At 50.1% G+C, this 26,271-nt stretch overlaps 1 protein-coding gene across 1 annotated transcript in view; it reads left to right on the top strand.

Annotated features, from left to right (window-relative positions):
* The window catches only part of LOC119957338 (bone morphogenetic protein 1-like), a 233,737-nt gene that overhangs the window by 84,704 nt on the left and 122,762 nt on the right, over nt 1-26,271 (top strand). The window contains 1 exon segment of the mRNA XM_038785238.1: nt 16,321-16,431. Coding sequence (XP_038641166.1) covers nt 16,321-16,431 — 111 coding nt within the window.

Here is a 26,271-nt window from a genome sequence, read left to right as displayed (position 1 = left end):
CATAAAGTTCAGCTGGAGGAAGCAGATTCCCTCGGTTTTCCGGCCTATTGTGCTAGGTCACATGTACATGATGGGGAATTGGTTAGGGGTGAGGGGGGTCACCCCTCAGGTAAAATAATATTACCACCACTTTGGCTGAAGTGGTTCAGCTGAGCTCTTTATCTGTTCCATGGAGGAACTGATCTCCTGCTCTTTAAAATAGTGCCATCTGTGCATCCGTTTGAAAGGGCCGGACAACCGTAGCGGGGTTGAGGCACGAGGAATATTATTGAAATTGAGAGACACTGTGGAATTCAGCAGCGTAGAGGGATCTGGGCGACCCAGTACATGAGATACACAAAGTTAGCATGCAGATGCAGCAGGTAGTTCGGAAGAATGTTGGCCTCCATTACAAGGGGGATGGAGTACAAAAGTAGGGAGGCCTTGCTCCAACCTTGATCGGTGAGACCACACATAGAGTACTGTGGATAGTTTTGGCCTCCTGACTGAGGCTGCTCTTTTATCTTTATTACTAATAACCACAAGACATGAGTATGTTCCGTGTATTGGACAAATGACCACACAACCAGTATATTACTTCAATTATTGTTTATTATTAAACATAGGCTCGGATCTGTGTGTAAGCGTCTACACGCGGCTGCACCTTAAATTATACCTAGCAGCTTAAATGATCTTTTACTTCACTTCCAAGTGACCCGCTCTGTGCAGGTTAGACAAGGCCTTTGTCTAAATCCCCACGTGTGGCGGCTGGAAGTTGTCAGGTGCGTCTAGGCTGTGGCTCGTCCTTACGGTAGCGATCGCGGGTCCTTGAACTTGGTCGGTCGATGTGCTGTAGTTGGTGGTTCAGAGGCTGGTCCGAAAAGAGACAGAATGTTGGTCGCTCAGTTCCTCTTAGCCTCCAATCTTTCGCGCTCTTTTGGCCGGTCCCAACCCGGGATCCAATGGATCAATCGGGTTTTGATCACCCTAATCGATTCTGGCAAATTGGGGCGGGCGGGTACCTCGATGGCTGGGCGAGTCCTAGATGTTATTGTCCAAGGCACGTATGCATTCCCAAATAAGGAGCCCCCAAGTCTGACACTATTGTTATGTTTCAATCTGTCGGAGAGTGAATGCCTCCACCTCGTGTGTGAGGTTGGGGCTGATACAGCTGAAGGTGGTGTACAGGGCGCACCTCACGAGGGCGAGGATGAGCCGATTCTTTGAAGGGGTAGAAGATGTGTGTGAACGTTGGGGGGGGGGGGGGGGCTAATCACGTTCATATGTTTTGGTCCTGACCAAAGCTTGGGGAGTACTGGAAGGAGGTGTTTAGGGTAATTTCCAAGGTAGTGCATGTGAAGCTGGACCCGGGCCCTCGGGAGGCCATATTCGGGGTGTCTGACCAACGGGGCGCGGAGGCAGATGTTGTAGCCTTTGCCTTGTTGATCGCCCGAAGGCGGATCCTGATGGGATGGAGGGCAACCTCTCCACCCTGTGCCCTGGCGTGGCGAGGGGGGGGGGGGGGGGGGGGGGACCTGTTGGAATGCTTGACCTGTGAGAAGGTTAAGTTCGAACTGAGGGGAAGCTCGGAGGGGTTCGACAAGTCATGGGCACTATTTATTATGCTCTTTCAAGAACTGGATACCATCGAACATTAGTTGGGGGGTGAGGGGGGGGGGGGGGGGGGGTGGGTGGGTTGGGGGGGGAGGATAATCCCTGATTCCTTTTTTTCTTTGTCATTTGTTGATGTTAACATGTGGGATGATGTCTAGGGCAGGGTGGGAGGATGGGATCGTTCTTACTGTCATGGGGTTTGAGATATTTGTTGTTGGTTATTGATTGTTGTTGGGTGTAAATTCGGGAGAAAAATTGTGAAAAAGGAAGAGAATAAAAATATTTTTTAAAAAATGTTTCAATCTGTGTCCCATTGTCCTGGGGAAATCGGTGATTGACCTTTAGCAGGTGCAAGTTTCTGTGTAGGTATGGTTTCCTCTGCACAGTACACAGGGGCTGTGTATCGTCTGTGTCCCAACCTGACCACAATTCCCATCATCCTTTGTGGGCGGCCATTTGAGATGGCCACACAGCGATATACTTGGATTGGAGTTGGTCCAGAGAGGATTCACTGGGCCTATTCCTGGGATGAAAGGGTTCGTCCTCTGAGGAAAGATGGCGCAGGTTGTCCCAAAACTATACTTGATTTCAGAAGAATGATGGGTGTCTTATTGAAGCATCGAAGATCCGGAGGAGGGATTGAGAGGGTGGATGTTGGGAGGATACTGTGGGGAATCCTAGAATTAGGGTCGCTAAGCAAGGGCCATTTAAGACCTGAGATGAGGAGGAATTTCTCTCATAGGGGACCATTAGTGTGGGGAATTCCCTTTCAGGGTGGAGGCCGGGTCATCGACTATATTCAAGTCAGATTGTTGGTCGACATGGGATTCGATGGCTGTGGAGCTCCAGGCGGGAAAGTGGAGTCGAGGCCACAGTCAGATCGGCCATAATCTTATTGACTGGCGTAGCAGGCTCGATGGGCCGAATGGCCCACTGCAGCTCCTATTTAGGAAAGCTCTTATCCAAAAGATGGCACTCCCTCAATGCTGACCAGGTGTGTCAACCCAGATTGTTATAAAACTCTCAGAACTGGAACTTGAACCTGTGACTGTCTGACTCAGAGGCTACCTATTTCCCGATTTTATTTTGCCACCCGTCAATTGAGGAAAAAAACCATCGCATGCGGCAATGCCGAAGTCCCAACACTGCTGTCTCATTGTCTCTGACTGGCCAGTGTTGATTTGTCGTGCCAACCCCCCAGTTCGGCTTTATTAAGCGGTAGCAAAGCACCCTTTTCAAAAGCCGGTAGGGAAGAATGAGTAGCAGGCGATTGACGCGATGCTATTGCTTCTCAGACAACACCAGTGACAGGAAGAGCTGGCATTGTCCTTCTCCAAGTGCTGACCAGTAGCAGCAGCAACAACCAGGCACCCAGCACGGGCGTATTGCAAACGATCTCGTTTTTAAAATGGAGCCACACAAGGATTTGCGCTGTCCAATCGTGGCCACAGGGGAGCCTGGGATGAACTCTGCACATGCAGGCCTGCAGGTGTTTGGAGATGCACACAAGGCCTCATGGCCGGGATTCTCCGAAAAAAAAGGGGATATGTCCCCACGCCGGGCGAGAAACCGGAGCTAATCACTCCAGACTTTTTTCAAGAAGTCCGGAGTGATTCTCCGATTTTAAGGATAGCGTGCGGCTCCTGCTGCCGATACGCGGCCCTGCACTTTTCACGCCAGCCCCTGCACAACATGGCGGAGCCACACACAGGCCAGCGCGGAAGAAGATAGCCCCCCACCCCCACCCGATCGCGGGCTTGTCCATCGTGGAGTCTGATCCCCCCCCCCCAGCCCCTCACCAGGACCGCCAACGCGGCCGCGAGTCCGAGTTCCGGCCGGGTGTAATCATACGGGAACCACGCCGGCGGAACTCGGCGGGAACTCGGCCGGTCGATCGTAGAGAATTGCCGTGGCGGCCTCTTTCAATGGTCACGCACGCGGTCGACGTGGCGCCGATCGGGGGCTCCGAATCGCATCCCGGTGCCGTGGCTCCGAGACCCCATTCTCTGTGGTGGCTAGGAGAATCCTGGCCAGAGCTCAATTCTGTTCTGTCATCTTATCAACCTTGAATGCTTTCTAGCTCCAATAGGTTGTTAGAAATGGCAGTCATTTTCCAGAGGGAAAGGTAGATTGCATCTGGTGTAGAGTAAGTGACGGACCGGTTTACACAGAGGGTGTGGGCAGCAATGTGTCGCGTGGGCAGCACGGTTCGCAGTGATTAGCACTGCTGCCTCACGGCGCTGAGGTCCCAGGTTCGATCCCAGCCCCGGGTCACTGTCCGTGTGGAGTTTGTGAATTCTCCCCGTGTTTGCATGGGTTATGCCCCCACAACCCAAAGATGTGCAGGATAGGTGGATTGGCCACGCTAAAATTGCCTCTTTTGTTTAGAAATATAATTTTTATTGGAATTTTTTACAGAAAATATAAAACGTAACGACAAACAATGAAATGCAACAAAATAACCCATAATAACTGTATCACCCCCAGACCGTATCGACGCATGTATCCCATCCCCCACCCCCCCCAACCCCAATGAACAACAGAAGAACTTAAAAATAAATTTAAATTAAATAAACAAACATAGTCATCGTCCGCCCCCCCTCCCCCTTTCCCTCCCCCTTTCCCTCCCCCTTCCCCCCCCCCCCCCCCCCCCCCGGGTTGCTGCTGCTACTGTCCCCGTACCCTATCGTTGAGCCAGAAAGTCGAGAAAAGGTTGCCACCGCATAAAGAACCCTTGTACCGACCCTCTCAGGGCGAATTTGATCTTCTCTAGCTTAATGAAACCCGCCATGTCATTGATCCAGGTCTCCAAGCTTGGGGGCCTCGCACCCTTCCATTGTAGCAAGATCCTTCGCCGGGCTACTAGGGACGCAAAGGCCAGCACACCGGCCTCTTTCGCCTCCTGCACTCCCGGCTCCACCCCAACCCCAAAAATCGCGAGTCCCCATTCTGGCTTGACCCTGGATCCCACCACCCTCGACACCGTCCTCGCCACCCCCTTCCAGAACCCCTCCAGTGCCGGGCATGCCCAGAACATATGGGCATGGTTCGCTGGACTCCCCGAGCACCTGACACACCTGTCTTCACCCCCAAAGAACCTACTCATCCTCGTCCCAGTCATGTAGGCCCGGTGCAGCACCTTGAATTGGATGAGGCTAAGCCGCGCACACGAGGAGGAAGAATTAACCCTCTCCAGGGCATCAGCCCATGTCCCGTCTTCGATCTGTTCCCCCAGTTCCCCCTCCCACTTAGCTTTCAGCTCCTCTACTGACGCCTCCTCCGCCTCCTGCATAACCTTGTAGATATCAGATATCTTCCCCTCTCCGACCCAGACCCCCGAAAGCACCCTGTCGCTCACCCCCCTCGCGGGAAGAGAAGGGAATCCCTCCACCTGCCGCCTAGCAAATGCCTTTACCTGCAGATACCTGAACATGTTCCCCGGGGGAGCCCAAATTTCTCCTCCAACTCCCCCAGGCTTGCAAACCTCCCATCAATAAACAGGTCCCTCAGCTGTCTGATGCCCGCTCTGTACCAACTCTGAAATCCCCCATCAATGTTCCCCGGGACAAACCTATGGTTCCCCCTTAACGGAGCCTCCATCGAGCCCCCCACTTCTCCCCTATGTCGCCTCCACTGCCCCCAAATCTTGAGGGTAGCCGCCACCACCGGACTCGTGGTATACCTCGTAGGAGGGAGCGGCCACGGCGCCGTTACCAGGGCCCCCAGGCTTGTATCTCCACAGGACGCCCTCTCCAGCTAAAATTGCCTCTTAATTGGAAAAAATGAATTGGATACTCTAAATTCATTTAAAAAAAGCAATGTGGAGCGTGGCTCCATATTAATGTGCTATTGGCTTTTCTGAGCTTCGCCCGCTCGAATGTGTCGCGTTCACCCTCGTTTTGTTGAGGCAGAAACCTTCAGCACAAGTACCTGAAGTGCCGCAACCTTCAGTGCTGGGAACCAAGAACTGGAAAAGTGCGATTAGAACAGGCTAGCTCTTTTCCAGCCAGCATTGACACAATGGGGCCAAATTACCGCCTCCTGTGATGGAGCCTTCCCACATTTCGATATCGTCACCTCCCTCTGCACACACATTTTTGGGCAAGTTATACTTCGCTTCCATCATCTCACTGACAGTCTTTTCTGACTGCTGCCACATTTCTATTTTATTTTCAGAAGTAAGTTCATTTAATCCAGTTGCCTTTTCTGTCTGATGAGTATCTGTTTATTCTCTTCCTCAATCATTAATAGGTACGCCCACTCCGATTTTTCGTTTGAATCCTGTCAGAGTTATTGTGTACTTCCAGCACTCTGATTTTATTACAGATGTTCAGCATTTGCTGTTTTTTTTGTCTTGCACGCATTTTTCATATTCACTCATGGAATTTTGCCAAGACCAGCGTTTTATTGTCCGTCCCTAATTTCCCTCAAGATGGTGAGCTACCCTCTTGAACAGCTGCAGTCTTGTGTGGTGTCGGTTGGACCGAGGACACTTCAGAGGAACTCCGACAGCCACATCCTGCAGCTCTGATATTGGCCTCCAATGAGAACAACCATCCGGGTGAGAGTTGGCCGCCTTATTTCCATTTTGCTGGGGGTCCTTAGTATGCCACGCTGTCAAATGCTGCCTTGACGTCAAGGGCAATCGCTCTCACCTCGTCTTTGGAATTTGGCTCTTATGAACGGCCCGGTAGCAGAGTGGTTAGCACTATGGCTTCACAGACAGGGTCCCGGTTTCGATTCCCGGCTTGGGGTGACTGTCTGTGCGGAGTCTGCACGTTCTCCCCGTGTCTGAATGTGTTTCCTCCGGGTGCTCCGGTTTCCTCCCACAAGTCCCGTAAGACGTGCTTGTTAGGTGAATTGGGCATTCTGAATTCTCCCTCCGTGTACCCGAACAGGCGCCGGAGTGTGGTGACTACGGGCTTTTCATGGTAACTTCATTGCAGCGTTAATGTAAGCCGACTTGTGACAATAAAGATTATTATTATTATTTTGTCCATGTTTGGACTAAGATCTGGAGCCAAGTGGTCCTGGTGGAACCCAAACTGAGCATCAAAGAATGGGTTCAGCTATGCCAGTCACCCTCTTCCATCACTTTGCCGATGATCAAAAGTTAGTTGAAGGGGCAGTAGTAATTGGCCGCATTGTATTTGTCCCACGTTTGGTGGACAGTGCACATTGAGCGATTTTCCACATTGCCAGGTAGATGCCAGTGTTGCAGCTGCGATGGTACAGCTTGGCTCGAGGCAGGGCTAGTTCTGGAGCCCAAGTCGTCAACGTTACAGCCGGGCCCATAATTGCCCTGTGCAAATCTCTGCTGCAATAGCCAGTTTGGTCAGGATTGAGGAAATGCTTTGGCTTCATATTGTACCCAGTTGACTCTGTTCCTATTTCTCCTTTCCCGAAGATGATTCGGGCTTCCTGTACCTTACCCGAGTTGCCATTTCATCGCAAGTGATTCCTACTGAAGAGCTAAATGCGTTAAAAGGAGATGGCCGCCACTCAGAACAGAGCTAACACTGTTCGCCGTATCAGTCACACATAGTGAGCAGGAATATTCTCCCCCTCCCACTCTCGTTAAAAAGAATGTATTGAGTCGGACACATAACCAAACATCTTTTATTTGTTTTTCACCCAGGGAGTGGGACTAATTTGCTTCTTTGCATCAGATGTTCTGGGAAGAGTGATGCTTTTCTGGCTGCGATTTGCAATGCTTCTGTCATTGTAAAAGTTCCAAAGCATTTTGGCTCGTCCGAGGATATATGTATTATATTTCTTTTGTGAAGCAGCCACAATTCTGTGGAAAGGTTTCAAGGAAAAATAAAGAACAGATTGGTTGCGGTGATTGTGGAAGAACGAAGAGAGGCCCCCCAACTCCCTTCCACAATCGGAATTACACACACAGATTCTTAGGAACAAAGCTTCCCAAAAGTTCATCAAGTTTTCATGGATTATCCCCACTGACCCACCATATCCCTTAATCTCACCTATCGGCCTTCTCAGTAGTAACCAGCTACCCACCTACCGCCCGAAATCACTGAACTCCATATTCTCCCACCGATCCATCTTATCTCCCCATTGCTCAGTCCCACCTTTATTGTCAAATCTTCCAACCTGAGCTTCTGCCTTCTCACCGTACTCACTCTTCCAATTTCTTCCATCGGGCAGGAGAGACAGAAGTCTGAGAACATGCACTATCAGGTTCAAAAACAGCTTCTTCCCCACTGTTACCAGACTCCTAAACGACCCCCTCATGGACTGACCTGATTACTACTACAGTCCTGTATACTTCACCCGGTGTCTATTTATTTACATTGCGCCCCTTGTGTTGCACTATGTCTTCACAGCGCCAGGGTCCCAAGTTCGATTCCCGGCTTGGGTCACTGTCTGTGCGGAGTCTGCATGTTCTCCCTGTGCCTGCCTGGGTTTCCTCCGGGTGCTCCGGTTTCCTCCCACAAGTCCCGAAAGACGTGCTGTTAGGTAATTTGAACATTCTGAATTCTCCCTCTGTGTACCCGAACAGGCGGCGGAGTTTGGCGACTAGGGGATTTTCACAGTAACTTCATTGCAGTGTTAATGTCAGCCTACTTGTGACAATACAGATTATTATTATTATGTATTTTATTTTCATGTATTAAATGATCTGTTGAGCTGCACGCAGAAAAATACTTTTAACTGTACCTCAGTACACATGACAATAAACAAATCCAATACTGCCGGTGGGGTGAGACCCACACAGACACGGGAGAATGCGCGAACTCCACACGGACAGTGACCCGGGGCCTGGATCGGGCCCGGGTCCTCGGCGCCCATGAGGCAGCAGTGCTAACCACTGCGCCCCCCTGCCGCCCCTGAAATTCACATATCTAAGTCTGCCAATGACATTAAGATTGGTGGCACAGTAAGTTATTTAGACGGGAATATAAATTTACAAAGAGACACTATCTAAGGTTGATTTTTGCTAAACAGGAATATAAATCAGCATGGGTACGAGGTGGGTGAATGGTGTTAGAACCGAAGGTCAGCACGGTGGCGCAGTGATTAGCACTGCTGCCTCACAGCGCTGAGGTCCCGGGTTCGATCCCGGCCCTGGGTCACTGTCCGTGTGGAGTTTGCACATTCTCCCCCTGTCTGCGTGGGTCTCACCCCCACAACCCAAAGATGTGCAGGGTGGATGGATTGGCCACGCTAAATTGCCCCTTTAAGTGGAAAAATGAATTGGGTACTTGACGCCCGGGGGTTTCCCGACGGTGTGGGGCTGCCCACAATGGGAAACCCCATTGATTGGCCGGCGTAACGTAGAATCCCGCTGGTGGGTCGGAGCAGAAATATGGCGGAGTGGAGAATCCGGCCTCTTATCTTTGTGATTTCTGACGACAGACTTCTCACAAAAAAAGTACACGAAAAGATCCTTTAAATCCTCAGCGCATTTTGTTTAATCGCTGGCCCGGTTTTGTGTTGGAGACCACTGTACGTTTATGCCCATGATCTCTTTGATAAGGTTGTCGTGTTTTGCCTGTGTTCGCTGAATTGCAGAAGGAACAATTAACCAGTCTGAGGTACAAAGATCTGAAAACAACCCACTTACATGTATAGCTCGCGGGAATTTACATTCCACAGCCTGTGTTCCTCGGCCAACTGCTTATATGTTCAGCTTTAATGATCTTCAGTTTTCTGCCCTTTATTCCTGTTTCTTTCAATGTGAGAACAGAAACCTGTGTAAACTTCAATCGTTCAAATATGTTGCAGCCCAAGGCATTATTACCCTTGCTGTGTGTTGGCAAATTGGGAGCGGGAGCATAATGTCTGTGTTACTGGACTAGAAATCCAGAGGCCAGCATTCCTGATCCAGAGACATGTATTATGATGCAGCACCAGACTCCCAACGGTGGCGAGGATACTGGACAGAAACCCCAATATTTTAGCTTTGTAAGACTGTGAGGAAAGGATGCCATGCTCCAGGAGTGATTTCACAAAGAAATAGGGATGTAGTGTATTAAAACTTTATTTCCAACACAGTATTAAAATATCTTTCACATCACACTAGAAAATAGCTGACGACTACCCCTTAAAGAATGCTAATCAATACAGTGATGCAATGACCCTTAACTGCTATCTTTACTTCCAGTCAAAGAACAAAACCATCTCTGATCCCAATCCACCTTTAAATATGGTTGATACTCAGGAATACTTTCTGTACAGAGATGTCTTGAATACTCCACTTTGAGAAAGAGAAATATTTTGAAACTGCTTTGGAGAAACGGACCTGCACCCCCCCCCCCCCCCCCCCCACCCCCCCTCCCCCCCCCCGGCCAGAATAATGCAGAATCTCTGGCTGAGGCTCGTCAAACACTGCTTCCGAGCTTGCCTTTGACCCACAGATTAAAAACTGAATCCCAACACCTGACTGCTTCTACCGCTGGCTCCTCCCATTGACCACATCATCTTGCTGAGCTGAATTCAAAAATGTCTCTAATTAACTACTCCGCAATTAATATAAGCAAAAATACATCGCCCAAACTTTTACGATGCTTTAATCGCACCTCTGGCTCCCAAAAAAGCCTTGCTTTTTAAAACCAGGATTTTCAAAAACGTGACTGCAACAGTCAAACCAACCCATACTGCACCACGTACATATCATACAATATATCAGAAATCCTTACGTTCATTGCATCTGAGTTCAAATCCCACCATGGCAACTGGGGGAATTTACGTCCAGTGGATTAAATGAACTTGGAATTAAAAGACCATAAGACATAGGAGCAGCAGTAGCCCACTTGGCCCATCGAGTCTGCTCCACCATTTAATAATGGCTGCTATTTTCTCATCCCCATTCTTCTACCTTCTCCCCACAACCCCTGATCCCCTCATTTATCAAGAACCTATCTATCTCTGTCTTAAAAACACTCAGTGGCTTGGCCTCCACAGCCTTCTGCGGCAAAGAGTTCCACAGATTCACCACCCTCTGGCTGAAGAAATTCCGCCTCATCTCTGTTTTAAAGGATCGTCCCTTTAGTCTGAGGCTGTGTCCTCTGGTTCTAGTTTCTCCTGCTCGTGGAAACATCCTCTCCACGTCCACTCGATCCAGGCCTCTCAGTATCCTGTAAGTTTCAATAAGATCCCCCCTCATCCTTCTAAACTCCAATGGGATGTTTGAAAATATCACATCCAGCAAATGTCCCTTGAGCAAGGATTCGTGCTGTCCTGACCCAGTCTACTCCTGGATCCAGATTTTCAGCAATGTGGTTGACTCTTAACTTCCCTCTGAAATGAGCCACTCAGTAACTGCGAATTCCCATGAATAATTTAAAAAAAGAATGCGTATGTCTATACTGCTTCTGTAAGGTTTGTATTCATTCACAGGGTGTGAACATCGCCTGCTCAATTAGCCTTTATTGTTTCCCTTGAGTAGGGGGTCATGAGCTATCTACGTGAACCACTGCAGACCTCTGGTATAAATACCCCCACAGTGCTGTTCGCAAGGGATCTCCAGAGATTGTGACCCATCGACATGGAAAAATTGGTTATATTGGGCAGGATTCTCCGTTTCAGGGACTACGTCCCCACGCCGTTGTGAAAACTGTTTATTTTAATGCCTGAAAAACTGGCGTCCAAAGGCCACAGATGCACCGCCTTGCTGGGGGCTAGCAGGCGGCTGTCGTGGAGCTTGCAGCTCCAGCTGCCGATACGGCCCCCCGCACTTCTGGGTCAGAGGCCGCGCATGCGCATGCGGCCTCCAGCGGCTGCGCCGTGCTCCATGGTGGACTCAGACCTGGACCACGGAAATGGTGCCCCCGATTGGCCGCTCGACTGACCCGGACCGCCGGCCCAGTCCCGTATGAGGCCCCCCCCCCCGCCATCTGATCGACCTTCCCCGACTATGGCGGCCGTGGACTGAGTCCGCAGCCGCCATGCGGGTAACACAGACACAGACAGTGGGACAACATTAGAAATGCGCCGTCGGGACTTTGGCTGGTCGGGGGCGCAGAATAGTGGGGCGGGCCATAGAAAATGGCTGCAGGTGGTGGATACCCAAGTACGCGCTTTTCAGGCGGTGGGAGGGGCGGAGAATCGCAGAACCGGCGCCGGTCCACGCCTGTGGTGCTCGATCCCCTCTCCGCCCCCCACAGGCCCCACACTTAACTGTCGCGCGATGTTCACGCCGGCAGCGACCAGGTGTGGTTGCCGCCGGCGTGGACCCGTCGGGGTCGTCAGGCCGCTCGGCCCATCCGGGCCGGAGAATCGCTGGTTGCCGGGAAAAACGGCGAGCGGCGATTCTCCGAGCGGCGTGTCGCAAAACGCGACATGCCATTTTGGGAGGGGGTGGGAGAATCGCGGGGGGTGCCAGTGCGGCCCTCCTGCAATTCTTCCACCCGGCGTGGAGAGCGGCGAATCGCGCCCTGTGTGTGTGAATTGTGTGTGTCTGTGAATTGTGCATGTGAATTGTGTGAGTGAGTGAATTTTGTGTGAGTGAATTGTGTGAGTGTGTGAGTGAGTGAATTGTGTGTGTGTGAATTGTGTCTGTGTGTGAATTGTGAGTGAGTGAATTTTGTGTGTGTGAATTGTGTGATTTGTGTGTGTAGGATTTGTGTGTGTGTATGATTGGTGTGTGTGATTTGTGTGAGTGTCTGAATTGTGTGAGTGTGTGAATTGTGTGAACTGTGAGTATGTGTGAATTGTGTGGGAATGTTTTGTGTGAGTGAATTGCGTGTGTGTGTGTGAATTGTGTGTGAGTGTGAATTTGTGTCTGATTTGTGTGTGTGAATTGGGCGTGTGTGTGAAAATTGTGTGTGAATTGTGAGTGTGTGAATTGTGAGTGTGTAAATTGTGTGTGTGTGAATTGTGAGTGTGTGAATTGTGAGTGTGTGAATTGTGTCTGTGTGTGTGAATTGTGAGTGCGAATTGTGAGTGAATTGTGTGTGAATTGTGAGTGTGTGAATTGTGTGTGTGTGTGAATTATGTGTGTGAATTGTGTGTGTGTGACTTGTGTGAGAGTGCTTTGTGTGTGTGAATTGTGTGTGTGAATTGTGTGACTTGTGTGAGAGTGCTTTGTGTGAGTGTGAATTGTGTGTGTGTGTGTGAATTGTGTGAGTGGTTTGTGTGTGTGAATTGTGTGTGTGATTTGTGTGAGAGTGATTTGTGTGTGTGAATTGTGAGAGTGATTTGTGAGAGTGATTTGTGTGAGAGTGATTTGTGTGAGTGTGTGAATTGTGTTTGTGAATTGCGAGAGTGATTTGTGTGAGAGTGATTTGTGTGATTGTGTGGGTGTATGAATTGTGAGTGTGTGAGTTAGTAAATGTGTGTGAGTGAATCTCTTGAATGCGTGTGTGAGTGCATGTATTTGAATTATGTATGTGAGAATGTGCACGTGTGTGTGAATGTGTGTACTTGTTTGTGTGCACATGTGCATGTATGTGCACGTATGTGTGCATGTGTCCATTCCCACATTAATCTTCCATTGTTTCTTTCAGTCAGACTATTAATTTAGTGTTGTATTGGAGCATAGAACATAGAACATAGAACAGTACAGCACAGAACAGGCCCTTCGGCCCTCGATGTTGTGCCGAGCAATGATCACCCTACTTAAACCCACGTAACCCGTATACCCGTAACCCAACAATCCCCCCATTAACCTTACACTACGGGCAATTTATCATGGCCAATCCACCTAACCCGCACATCTTTGGACTGTGGGAGGAAACCGGAGCACCCGGAGGAAACCCACGCACACACGGGGAGGACGTGCAGACTCCACACAGACAGTGACCCAGCCGGGAATCGAACCTGGGACCCTGGAGCTGTGAAGCATTGATGCTAACCACCATGCTACCGTGAGGCCCCTTTAATAAAATTTTCCATAACAGCACTTTGGAGATGCCAATCTTGCATGTTTGGAATTGAACAAAGATTCATACTTATTTCACATTGGAAACTTATAATGGGGTGTGGAGACCTTTGCACAGACCACCAGGACGTATCATTTCCATTTATGCAAATTTACGCGATGTTATAGATTAATTTTGTTCACAATTTGTATTCACCATCCACTATGGAAGTATATCCCCATGCCTTCCCTCTGTTCTATCATGTTGGAATAGGGGTTATTGCAACTCAGGAATTCAGGGATTGCCTCTCTCGATGACACTTAAAAGGAGGGCTTGTGCCCTTTGTTCTGGAATGTGCTAAATTCAGTGCAGTTACTCGGAATCAGGATTACTCAAAGTGGCTGCAAACAGATGTTGTCTCCGAAATAATTGGCAGCCTGGAGGAAACCCATCAAATTAGATTAGAGAAACTGGCTTTCGAGCTCCGAACCATCTGCAAAGCGTTAGCGGCTGGGCAAGGGGAAGCTTCAGGTGTTTTTCAGCTATATGTGTGTGTGTGTGTCTGTGAGACAGACCCCCTGCCTTAGGAAGCCTCAACGCAGCAACCAGCTCTTGAAGGGATATAGAAACAGGAGGAGACCATTCAGCCCTCCAGGCTCCTCTGTCCTCTGCCATCTATCAGATCATGGCTGATGTAACTCCATTTTCCCCGGCTTTGCTCGTGGCCCTCTCTGTCTCACTGGTTACCGTGGAGTTTCCAAGTCTGCCAGAGATCATGAAGGCTTAAATGCAGACGGGGGTCGAATCCCTCACGGTAGGACAGTGGTTAGCACTGTTGCTTCACAGCTCCAGGGTCCCAGGTTCGATTCCCGGCTTGGGTAGTGTCTGTGCGGAGTCTGCACGTTCTCCCCGTGTTTGCATGGGTTTCCTCCGGGTGCTCCGGTTTCCTCCCACAAGTCCTGAAAGACGTGCTGTTAGGGTGAATTGGACATTCTGAATTCTCCCTCCGTGTACCCGAACAGGTGCCGGAACGTGACGACGAGGGGATTTTCACGGTAACTTCATTACAGCGTTAACGCAAGCTTACTTGTGACAGTATAGATTATTATTGATCCAGATTTGTAAGATTATAAGAAAAATACAAATGAAATTTCTCTTGGTCCTCTCCCTGCTGACACACCCATCTCTCTCTGCTCGTTTGCTGTTGTCATCTAACTTTTACCTCACAATCTTCGTGCTTCTAAAACCCCAAATTTAGCACCGTCTAATTGCTGCTTCTAGATTTAGGCCATCTTTTGAACAGATTGTAGGGCGCATATTGTAGGGCTGGTTGAGAGAGATGCCAAGGCAGAGATTCAGACTGAACAGAAGGTTGCGGCAGCTGGAAAGTTGGCGGGACCTTGCTGTGCACAAATAGGCTCTCCCGTTTCATCGAGTCAATATGGCACAGGAGGTCATTTGGCCGATCATGGCCACGCCAGAACTCTGTAGACCAATTCAGTCAGCCCTGCTCCCTCACTCTATCCCCGGAGCCCCGCAAGCTTCTTCCTCTCAAGCCCCCATCCAATTTCCTTTTTAGAATCAGTCATCATCTCCGCTTTCATCGCCCTCACAAGCAGCGAGTTTCAGCTCATTGCCACTCGCTGGGTAAAAGAAAAGAGTTCTTCCTCAAATCGCCCTCCGCCCCTCCCCAGTATCTCTTGTCCAAAACCTTCGCTCTGTGTCCCCCAGTCCTCGGCCCACCAGCTAATGGGAGCAGCTTTTCCTTGGCTACCTTACTGTGATTACTTGAGTGTAACAACCCTCACGAGACCCCAGGGGGATTGACCTCCCAGTGGGGCTGGTGGAATATGAGCACCCCCGTTAATGGGCGGAGGCCAATTAGCTGGAACTTGTAGAAATCACCTCATAAAAAGCCATCCAGAATTGGGATCGACATCACCGGTAATCCCGGTTGGGACTTTTGCGCTGTATGCTTGTACTTTCCTTTTAGCTTGAAATACACTGCCGATTCACCTTTTAAAAATATATTTTATTGCCACAAGTAGGCTTACATTAACACTGCACTGTGAAAATCCCCTAGTCGCCACATTCCGCCGCCTGTTCGGGCACACAGAGGAAAAATTCAGAATGTCTAATTCATCTAACAAGCACGTCTTTCAGGACTTGGAGGAAACCGGAGCACCCGGAATAAAACCACGCAGACACGGGGAGAACGTGTAGACTCCGCACAGACAGTGATCCAAGCCGGGAATCGAACCTGGGACCCTGGCGCTGTGAAGCCATAGTGCTAACCACTATGCCAATGTGCCGCCCTGGGTCTTGGGCCTCCTGAGCTTTTGTACTGAGGCAGGAGCCGGGTTGCTGTAAACAAACATAAACTTTATTGGGGACACACATTGAGATACTTACAGGCTCATGCCAACTTACTAGTCGGAACACACGCTGGCGCCGCCCGCCGATTGATTGGCAGGAGGGAGGGCTCCCATTACCGCTCTGACCTGAACCTGTCGTAATCATATCCACCTCTCTCCTATTTCCCCTCAACCTCACTCGTTGGGTAGTGGCGGAGTGTTTGGGATTGGTCCAACCCTCAGACGTTGCGAACTGGTTTCAGTAGCTGACGGGTAGTGCCATTGGGTAGTTTACACTGCTAAGTGAGTGGACTGTGCCAGAACTGGTCTGCCAAGGTTGACCGTGCACAGAAGTACATTTGGTTTCGCAATTACAAGTCATTGGCCTTTGTTTCGCCGTCCTTGTTTTGTCTGTTGACTCCTGGCTTCTCCAGTTGTGTTTTTTTTTGGGGGGAGGGGGGGAATCTGCCACCGTGACAGTAACGAGAGAGAAAATGCTGTGTGTGCTTTGAATTGGTTTTCACCAAATTCTCTCTTGCTGTCTGCAGTTGCCTTTCTGGGAGACATTGCACTGGACGCAGAAGACCTGAAATCGTTTAAGGCCGAGTGGATTGTGGATTTGAAGAAACACAGAATTCAGAAGTTTGGCCACTCCACAGGTACGCTCAATCTGATTGCCCTTCAAACCTCTGTGACATTGGATTGTTTCCTATGTCAATACGCTGATACATTAATAAACTTGCTGAACGGACAAATAATTGACAGCTGAAGTTCAACACAGATAATTGTAAGGGGGTATGTTCAGGTCGGAAGAAGAGGGAGGTCTCTTATTCTTTGCCGCAGAAGGCTGTGGAGGCCAAGTGACTGAGTGCCTTTAAGACAGAGATAGATAGGTTCTTGATTAATAAGGGGGTCAGGGGTTATGGGGCGAAGGCAGGAGAATGGGTATGAGGAAAGTATCAGCCATGAGGAAAATATCAGCCATGATTGAATGGCAGAGCAGACTCAATGGGCCGAGTGGCCTAATTCTGCTTCTATGCCTTATGGTCTTATGGAAGGTAAAGAAAGGGAGGTTGGAGATGGAACGATAGTTTACAAGTTGCTGGCTTGCAATAAAATAAAAAGTCTTCACGACCTCGGGACTTCCCAAAGCGCTTCACAGCCAATCACCTCACTTTCAACAACGGTCACTGTCGTAGCGACAATATCTCCAAAGGTCAATATCTCAGAACGCCAACTGGAGAGTTAGTGTCGGTGTTGCGCCCAGAGTGAGATTTGAACCTACCGTATTCTGAATCGAGTGGAGAGTGCGGCCCAATGAGCCGATAGCACATTCGGCCTGAACCAGCTGGCTGAGTCGCACAGAATACAGTTTCGAGTTAGTACAGAGGATCGGTGTCCTCTTTTACTTGCCGTTAGAAGTTGCATTTAATTTTGGTTAATTTGCAAAATTATCTGATCTACCTATCAGCAACCTTCATTTAAAAAAGGAATCATTCCCCTGGTTTCCAGCCCCCAATTGCCAAGCTTTGGGCAGGCAGGTATCCATGTTGGTCGAGCTGGTGAGTTAAGCTAACTAGTGAAGCAACAATGATTGCTGTGTCTAAAGCAAGAAAACCAATTGAAGGACATAGATAGGGTGGATAGGAAGGAACTGTTCCCCTAGAGGGGTCAATAACCAGGGGGCACAGATTTAAGGTAAGGGGCAGGATGTTTAGAGGGGATTTGAAGAAAAACCTTGAGCGTGGTGGGAATCTGGAACTCACGGCCTGAAAGGGTGGTGGAGGCGGGAACCCTCACACCATTTAGATGATCATTTGGAAACACCAAAGCTATGGACTAAGTGCGAGGAGATGGGACTAGAACAGATAGGTGCTTGATGGCCTGCACACACACGATGGGCCGATGGGCCTCTTTCTGAGCTGTCAAAGTCTATATCATCTCCCCTGATTCGGGGGAAGCACGGTGGCGCAGTGGTTAGCACTGCTGCCTCACGGCGCCGAGGTCCCGAGTTCGATCCCGGCCCCGTGTCACTGTCCGTGTGGAGTTTGCAAATTCTCCCCCGTGTCCGCGTGGGACTCACCCCCACAACTGAAAGATGTGCAGGGGTGGTGGATTGGCCAAATTGCCCCTTAATTGGAAAAAAATGAATTGGGTACTCTAAATTTTTAGAAAAAAAAAACTCCCTTGATTCATCTGATATCAATCTGTATCCTCTAATTAATGACCCTCCTGCCAGTGAAAACAGCTCCCCCCCCTTCCTATTTAACCTGTTCAAACGTCTCACAGCGTTTGAAACCTCCCCTCACCGCTGCTGCTCCAAGGAGGGCAACCCCAGCTAATCTCCACATAACTGAAGCCCCACGTCCCAGGTGCATCTGTGTTAATGTTCACCCTAGGTGTCCGAGCTGCTGTGGCTCTTTTTCCAGGCATGTTGTCGTCTGGAGCCATGGACAGCGATGGTCGACAATCCAGTATTCGTTCTGTCTCCCGGGATCTCTCCCAATCTGGCCAGCGAAACCCGATCCGTTTGGCTCATCCCTTGGCCATCGAGGCCATCCGGTCACGGGATCTTCTGGCCGAGAGGCGGCGGCAGGACCCATTGAGCCTTCCACCGCATTGCTGGTACCATTCCAGTAAATCCCCTCTGCCCAAACTGTGGCGAAGTGAGTGAGAGTGGGCTGTGTGCACTTCCCTTTCTGGGTGAAGTTCCTGTCACTGCGTGCCTTTGGAAGCCTCCGTAAATGAAAAGACAAAAAATGATTTTGGAAAATTACATACCAAGTATTGGCTGCTCTCAGAAGAATGAGTTCTTTGGTTTGAAAGCAAAGTATAGCCTGAGGGTGGTAATTGAATAACATGAAGGAATGTTAAGCGACCAGATAATGAGGGGTTGCTTATTGATTGATGGCCACATTTGTGTTTGCACATGTACTAGAGTGAGTGGGATTGGCGTGGAATAGACTGAAACCAGAAGCATTGAACCAGTCTGTCCGAGCGTGGGGCTGTGTGGGCAGTGTTCCTGTCAATACCGCAGAATGTGCACCCTCAGATAAGCCTGATGAGAGAAGAGAATCTGTAACATCCTAACTCTCCCCCAAAGCCTGTCCACCATCTACAAGGCACAAGTCAGGAGTGTGAGGGAATACTCTCCACTTGCCTGGATGAGTACAGCTCCAACAACACTCAAGAAGCTCCACACCATCCAGGACAAAGCAGCCCCGCTTGATCGGCGCCCCATCCACAAACATTCACTCCCTCCCCCACCGACGCACAGTGGCAGCCGTGCGTGCCATCTACAAGAAGCCTTTTCAAGGCTTCTTACGGCAGCACCTTCCAAATTCATGGCCTCTACCACCTAGTAAGAGGAGGGCAGCAGACAGATAGGAACACCGGCCCTGTAAGTTCCCCTCCCAAGTAACGGACCATTGTGTCTGGGAACTGTATCATAAATCCCCGTTGCTGGGTCAGACTATTGGAACTCCCTCCCTTGTAGCCCCGTGCGTGTACCTGCGTCACATGGACTGCAGCGGTTCAAGAGAAGATGGCTCCAGTTATGCTGCACATTCCCGACTGGCAACTCGCCTGCTGAAGGCAAGTGAATGGCGGCGATATTTCATGGTCTCGGAGTGGGGGAATTATTGACAGTCCTCTGTGGGAATACATGGAGGTGTGATTTTATGCTCCTCCAATCCTTTGCGATGCGACAGGATGGAGAATTTCTATTCACTACACTTTGTGTCAGAATTAAGGTCCAAAGATTAAAGCAATGTCTTGGCACACCGTAAAGAGGCCACGGCCTTTACCTCACACAGTGACAGACAGCCCTGACATCACTGATAAACACCCATTTCTTACACCCACTACAGCTATTTTCTAAACATCATTCCTGCTCTGTCTTTTACTGTCACAGAGTCGCTGAGCCGAATGGCCTCCTTCTGTGATCTGTGACCTCAGGATATCGCAAAATGCTTTATATCCAATGAAGGAAGACCATAGGAGTAAGAGTAGACCATACGGCCCATTCAACCTGCTCCGCCATTCAATGCCGATATTGGGGTTCAACTGCACTTTCCTGCCCGCTCCCCATATTCCTTCATTCACCAGGAGACCAAAGATCTGTCTATCCCAGCCTTAAATACATTCAACGATTCATCTATGCCACACCTTCAGAAACTTCAGAGAGTCATGAATACAGCCCAGTCCATCACACAAACCTACCTCCCATCCATTGACTCCATCTACACGTCCCGCTGCCTGGGGAAAGCGGGACCCCTCCCAACCGGCTTACTCACTCTTCCAACTTCTCCCATCGGGCAGGAGATACAAAATCTGAGAACACGCACGAACAGACTCAAAAACAGCTTCTTCCCCACTGTCACCAGACTTCTAACAACCCTCTTATGGACTGACTTCATTAACACTATAGTCCTGTATGCTTTACCCGATGTCAGTGTCTAAGTAGTTACATTGTGGACCTTGTGTTGCCTTATTATGTATTTTCTTTTATTCCCTTTTCTTTACATGTACTTAATGATCTGTTGAGCTGCTCGCAGAAAAATACTTTTTACTGTACCTCAGTACACGTGACAATAAACAAACAAACCAACACCTACAACCCTCTCGGACAGAAAATGCGAAAGATTCACTATCCTGAGTGAAGACAATTCACCTCGTCTCATTCCTAAATGATCGGCCCCTTATTCTGAGACTGTCTCCCTCTCTCCCCCCCACCCCACTTGTTTTAGATTCCCTGACCAGGGGCAAACGATCTCTCAGTGTCTACCCTACCAAGCCCCTTCAAAATTTTGGACGTCTCAATGAGCTGAAAGGAGAGCTCGAGATTGCTTGCTGGTGGGATTACTCATTTCAGACTGAATACTCAGTAACATCCCTCGCCGAGGCGAGATTTCAACAGCAGCTGAAGCAGCACAGTGTGGCCTGTATCTCACAGTAAACTATGGGGCGCCTGATTATACGTCCCTGAGGAGCCCAAAGCACTGGTTGGATTTTTAAAAAGCCAAGTTTTCAGCGAAGTGCTTGGTAGCAAACCTCCCAAGAAATGTGTCGGCTGTAAACAGTTGTCACACGGCGTTGGGTAATCTGTTTACAGCGTGTTACACAACCCGGGGGAATCCAAAATAAAAGTGCGGGAGAGTTGCTTTCATTGCCTCTGCTCTCTGCGCTGCACAATGCACTGGCTTCCCTCCAGTACTGTGGCCAAACTCTTCCGCAAGCCTTTACAATAGTGGCAGAGCGGGCTATTCTCTTACGAATCATTTGACAGCCGAAACCCAAAGAAAAGCCTCCAACGCACATTCGTATCTAGCTGGGATCTCTGCATCAATAGGGACCGTGCTTAATGTTTGCCCGCTTTGTTTTAATCTGCAGGAAGTTGAGATTCAGTTATCACAGTTCTGTCATCCTCCTGTTCATTCAAGCAACATTTTAAAACAAAAAATATCTGGGCTTGCTAACCTGGGTCGCTGCCTGTGTCTCTAGCCTTTGCTCCCCCACCTGAAGAGGCGAGTGTCAACAAACTTCTTCATTCTTCCAGCCAAAATGCACCATCTCCCGTTTACTTGATTTCAAATTCATAGAATCCCTACAGGGCAGAACGAGGCCATTCGGGCCATCGAATGTGCACCGACCCTCCGAGAGAGCTCTACCTAGGCTCACTTCCCCTGCCCCATCGCCATAACCCCACCCAACCTTGGACACAAAGCGGCAATATATCGTGGACAATCCAAATAACCGGCATGTCTTCGGACACTAAGGGGCAGTTTATCAAAGCCAATCCACCTAATCTGCAGATCCTTGGACTGTGGGAGGAAACCGGAGCATCCGGAGGAAACCCACACAGACATGAGGAGAACGTAGAAACTCCACACAGTCACCCGAAGCCGGCATTGAACCTGGGATCCTGGTGCTGTGAGGCAGCACTGCTAACCGCTGTGCCACCGCGCTGTTTATTCCAGATCATTTAACTAATTAACCTCCCCCCCAGCTTCCAGGAACATAGCTCATTAAAATGAGTACAAAACAAGCACAGAAAATGATCAGAAGAGCAAATGGAATGCTCACTGCTGTGCCACCATTCCGTAGCAATCGAATCTGCCTGTTTCTGTATTGTATTCATGTGGCTATTCGGATGTCAAATGGCACTTAGGCAGCTCCCCCATTGTCCAACTGGCAATGGCATTGTCGAACCTGTCCCTTGATCTGGTTTGTTGTATAACTGAAGCTTGCAGATTGATTAGTGCTCAGAAATTCAAGATGGCGCCCGAATAGACGGCCATTTTGTATCTTTTTGCCACTCCGAAATCAGATTGTTAAGACATTAAGACACGGGCGTTCATTTTGTATATATATTTGTGCCTGACCGAGATCTAGGACTAGTTTTTTTTTTAAAAAGCCCTTCCATCGGAATTGGAAACATATGGAGATAGCCATCAGTCTCCCCAGCTATCTCCCAATTTCCAGAATCCTTAACTTTGCTCTCTCTCTCTGGCGCATAGACCTGTGGAAAACTGGCAAGGCACATTGACCGAGCTTCCAGGCTGGACTGGCCGATGCGGCGATTAATGGGATAAAGTTTGCACACACACTGGAGCACTCAGTAGATGCCAGGTATTCCAGGAAGGTGACTGGGGTCAAAAGTCTACACATTCCTCAATGATGCATTCATTACCGTGCTGAGAAACGAGTTGATGTCCGCTCCAAAGCTGTGTGCAAACAGAGTGGCAGCCAGCTCTGCAGAGCTCAGAGATCCACAACGACACAGGGGCAGGCCACTCGACCCCTCCAGCCCAGTCAGTACGATCATGGCTGACCTGGTTGTGGTTTCGACCGCATTTTCCTGTCAGCGCCCCCTCCCCATCACTTGTCCCTCAAACCCATCCTTGAATATCTTCACTGACTCTCTCTGTGTAAGAGGATTCAACAAACTAAGGACCGAGAGAGAAACATCTCTGTCTGAAATGGAAGATCGGTAATTTTTAAACTGTGCCCGCTAGTTCTAAGCTCCTCACAAAGGGAAACATCCATTCAGCATCCACCCTGTCAAATCCCCTTGATCTTGCACGTTTCAATAAGATCACCTCTCAATCTTCTAAACTCCAACCTGCTCAACCATTCCTCATTAAACAATCCCGTTGGGGCAGCACTGCGGCACAGTGCTTAGCACTGCTGCCTCACGATGCCGAGGAACGGGGTTCGACCCCCTGGCTCTGAGTCACTGTCCGTGTGGAGTTTGCAATTCTCTCCGTGTCTGGGCGGGTCTCACCCCCACATCCCAAGGATGCAGTATGGCGGGAGCACTGCTCTGTCGAAGGGGATTGGCCACACTAAATAATTAGGTACTCTAAATTTATTTTAAAAAAAATTAAAACAAGCCCGTCATCCCTAGGAATCAATCAAGTGAATTCTCTGAACTGCTCCTACTTTTTCTTAAAGTAGGGGAGCAATAAATGCTCCAAATGCGGTTCTCACAACAGCCCAGGATAGCTGCAGCAATACCTCCCTACATTTCCTCTCGCAATAAATGGTGGCATTTATCTCCCAGACTCGTTGCTAAGCTTGAGGCCCCATCTTGTGGTCTGAGAGATGAGCGGGGGGGGGGGGGGGGGGGGGGGGGGTGCTGTGTGTCTGTGTCTGTGCTCGATGGAAAAGAAGGCCAAAGTCTTCGACCATCCTGCTAGTAGTGTGACAATTTGTTGGCTATTCCTCTCAATGAATCTGGACAGAGAAGGATGTCGCCCTTAAAGGGAATGGTAATTGAGGTCGAGAGCAGATGGCCATTATTTAAAATGGCGAAGCTGCATTGAAGGATTTTACCGTCATCCATCAAAGTGCATTTAAGTGTCATTATCTCAAATGGAACTCGGTGGCTAATTTGTGGCCTCATGGTCCCTAGCTGGGCTAAGTTGCGTAGGATCACTTCAAGAGATGAGCGCTGCACGCGAAAGAGCATCCATCATCATTTGAGCTTCAAATCCTCCCTCAAATCTTGTACCGTTCGGCTGGAGGGAAGAACACGGTCATCATAGCTGGTTAACTGGGTCTGGGCCTACATCCTCCGGAGTTTGGAAGAGTTTGGTGACCTCGTTGAAGGGTGCAAAATGGTCATATGGGCTCGGCTGGGGAGGTGCAAGAAGAATGTATTCCCTGGCTGGGAGGGAGGAGGGGTCTCGAATCTGGAGGCACAGTCTCAGAATAAAGGGTAGGCCATTGAGAACTGAGGTAAGGGTAATGAATCTTTGTCATTATGTAAGCCTGAGGGCTGTGGGTGCTGAATTGTTGAGAATATTCGATGATAGATTTCTAGATATTGGAGTTATCAAGGAATAGGGGTAGTGTGGGGAAAACCGTGTCCAGGTAGAAGGTCAGTTGAATGACAGAATGGGCCGAGGGGACGAATGGTGCTCCGATTTCCGGTATTAACACTAAATAACTTGTGAGGAGCCCCTCTTGAGAAGGAATTTAGATGACAAGTAGAAGCCTGAGGCCTTCTCTGCAGGGAGAGGGAGGGAAGATTAACAGAAAGTGTAGTAATCCACGGGAGGCAGGAGTTCCATCACCACACCAATATTTATTTACAATAACGATATTACAGGAGCAGCTACAAACAGTGCTGCTAGCAGTCCAGTCAACTTAAGACTCTCACAAAGCCTACACAGGTGATTATATGGGCCTCCTCAATGAGCTATCATTGAGGGAGCTCATACTCCAATTTGCCAACCAATAAAGCCAATTGGAGTTCATTACAGAAAGATTTATTGAGGCCAGGCTTGAGTATTGAGTAACAGCCAGTCCGAGAGTATGAACCGCGGATTAGTCATGGCGCAGTCACATGAGTCAGAAGGTGGTGGGTTCAAGTCCCCCTTCAAGAGACTTGAGAACAAACACTTTCAGTGATGTCCCCAATGCAGGACTGAGGGAACGCTGCTCTGTCGAAGGGGCAGTATGGAGGGAGTGCTGCTCTGTCGAAGGGGCAGTATGGAGGGAGCTGCTCTGTCGGAGCTGCAGTATGGAGGGAGCGCTGCTCTGTCGGAGGGGCAGTATGGAGGGAGTGCTGCTCTGTCGGAGGGTCAGTATGGAGGGAGCGCTGCTCTGTCGGAGGGGCAGTATGGAGGGAGCGCTGCTCTGTCGGAGCTGCAGTATGGAGGGAGCGCTGCTCTGTCGAAGGGGCAGTATGGAGGGAGCTGCTCTGTCGGAGGGGCAGTATGGAGGGAACGCTGCTCTGTCGAAGGGGCAGTATGGAGGGAGCGCTGCTCTGTCGAAGGGACAGTATGGAGGGAACGCTGCTCTGTCGAAGGGACAGTATGGAGGGAACGCTGCTCTGTCGAAGGGGCAGTATGGAGGGAGCGCTGCTCTGTCGAAGGGTCAGTATGGAGGGAACGCTGCTCTGTCGGAGGGGCAGTATGGAGGGAGCTGCTCTGTCGGAGGGTCAATATGGAGGGAGTGCTGCTCTGTTGGAGGGTCAGTATGGAGGGAACGCTGCTCTGTCGGAGGGTCAATATGGAGGGAACGCTGCTCTGTCGAAGGGGCAGTATGGAGGGAGCGCTGCTCTGTCGAAGGGGCAGTATGGAGGGAACGCTGCTCTGTCGGAGGGACAGCATGGAGGGAACGCTGCTCTGTCGGAGGGGCAGTATGGAGGGAGCGCTGCTCTGTCGGAGGGGCAGTATGGAGGGAGCTGCTCTGTCGGAGGGGCAGTATGGAGGGAGCGCTGTATTGTCAAAGGGGCAGTATGGAGGGAGCGCTGCTCTGTCGGAGGGGCAGTATGGAGGGAGCTGCTCTGTCGGAGGGGCAGTATTGAGGGAGCGCTGTATTGTCAAAGGGGCAGTATGGAGGGAGCGCTGCTCTGTCGGAGGGGCAGTACTGAGGGAGCGCTGCTCTGTCGAAGGGGCAGTATGGAGGGAGCTACTCTGTTGAAGGGGCAGTATGGAGGGAGCTGCTCTGTCGGAGGGGCAGTATGGAGGGAGCGCTGCTCTGTCGGAGGGGCAGTATGGGGGGAACGCTGCTCTGTCGGAGGGGCAGTACTGAGGGAGCGCTGCTCTGTCGGAGGGGCAGTACTGAGGGAGCGCTGCTCTGTCGGAGGGGCAGTATGGGGGGAACGCTGCTCTGTCGGAGCGGCAGTATGGAGGGAGCGCTGCTCTGTCGAAGGGGCAGTATGGAGGGAGCTACTCTGTTGAAGGGGCAGTATGGAGGGAGCTGCTCTGTCGGAGGGGCAGTATGGAGGGAGCGCTGCTCTGTCGGAGGGTCAGTATGGAGGGAGCGCTGCTCTGTCGAAGGGGCAGTATGGAGGGAGTGCTGCTCTGTCGGAGGGGCAGTACTGAGGGAGCGCTGCTCTGTCGGAGGGTCAGTATGGAGGGAGCGCTGCTCTGTCGAAGGGGCAGTATGGAGGGAGCTGCTCTGTCGGAGGGGCAGTATGGAGGGAGCGCTGTATTGTCAAAGGGGCAGTATGGAGGGAGTGCTTCACTGTCGGAGGAGCAGTATGG

Source organism: Scyliorhinus canicula, chromosome 26 (genome assembly GCF_902713615.1).
Source record: "Scyliorhinus canicula chromosome 26, sScyCan1.1, whole genome shotgun sequence".
Taxonomy (NCBI): Eukaryota; Metazoa; Chordata; class Chondrichthyes; order Carcharhiniformes; family Scyliorhinidae; genus Scyliorhinus; species Scyliorhinus canicula.
The sequence above is the reverse complement of the archived record's forward strand: the minus strand, read 5'-3'. Positions and strand labels throughout refer to the sequence as shown.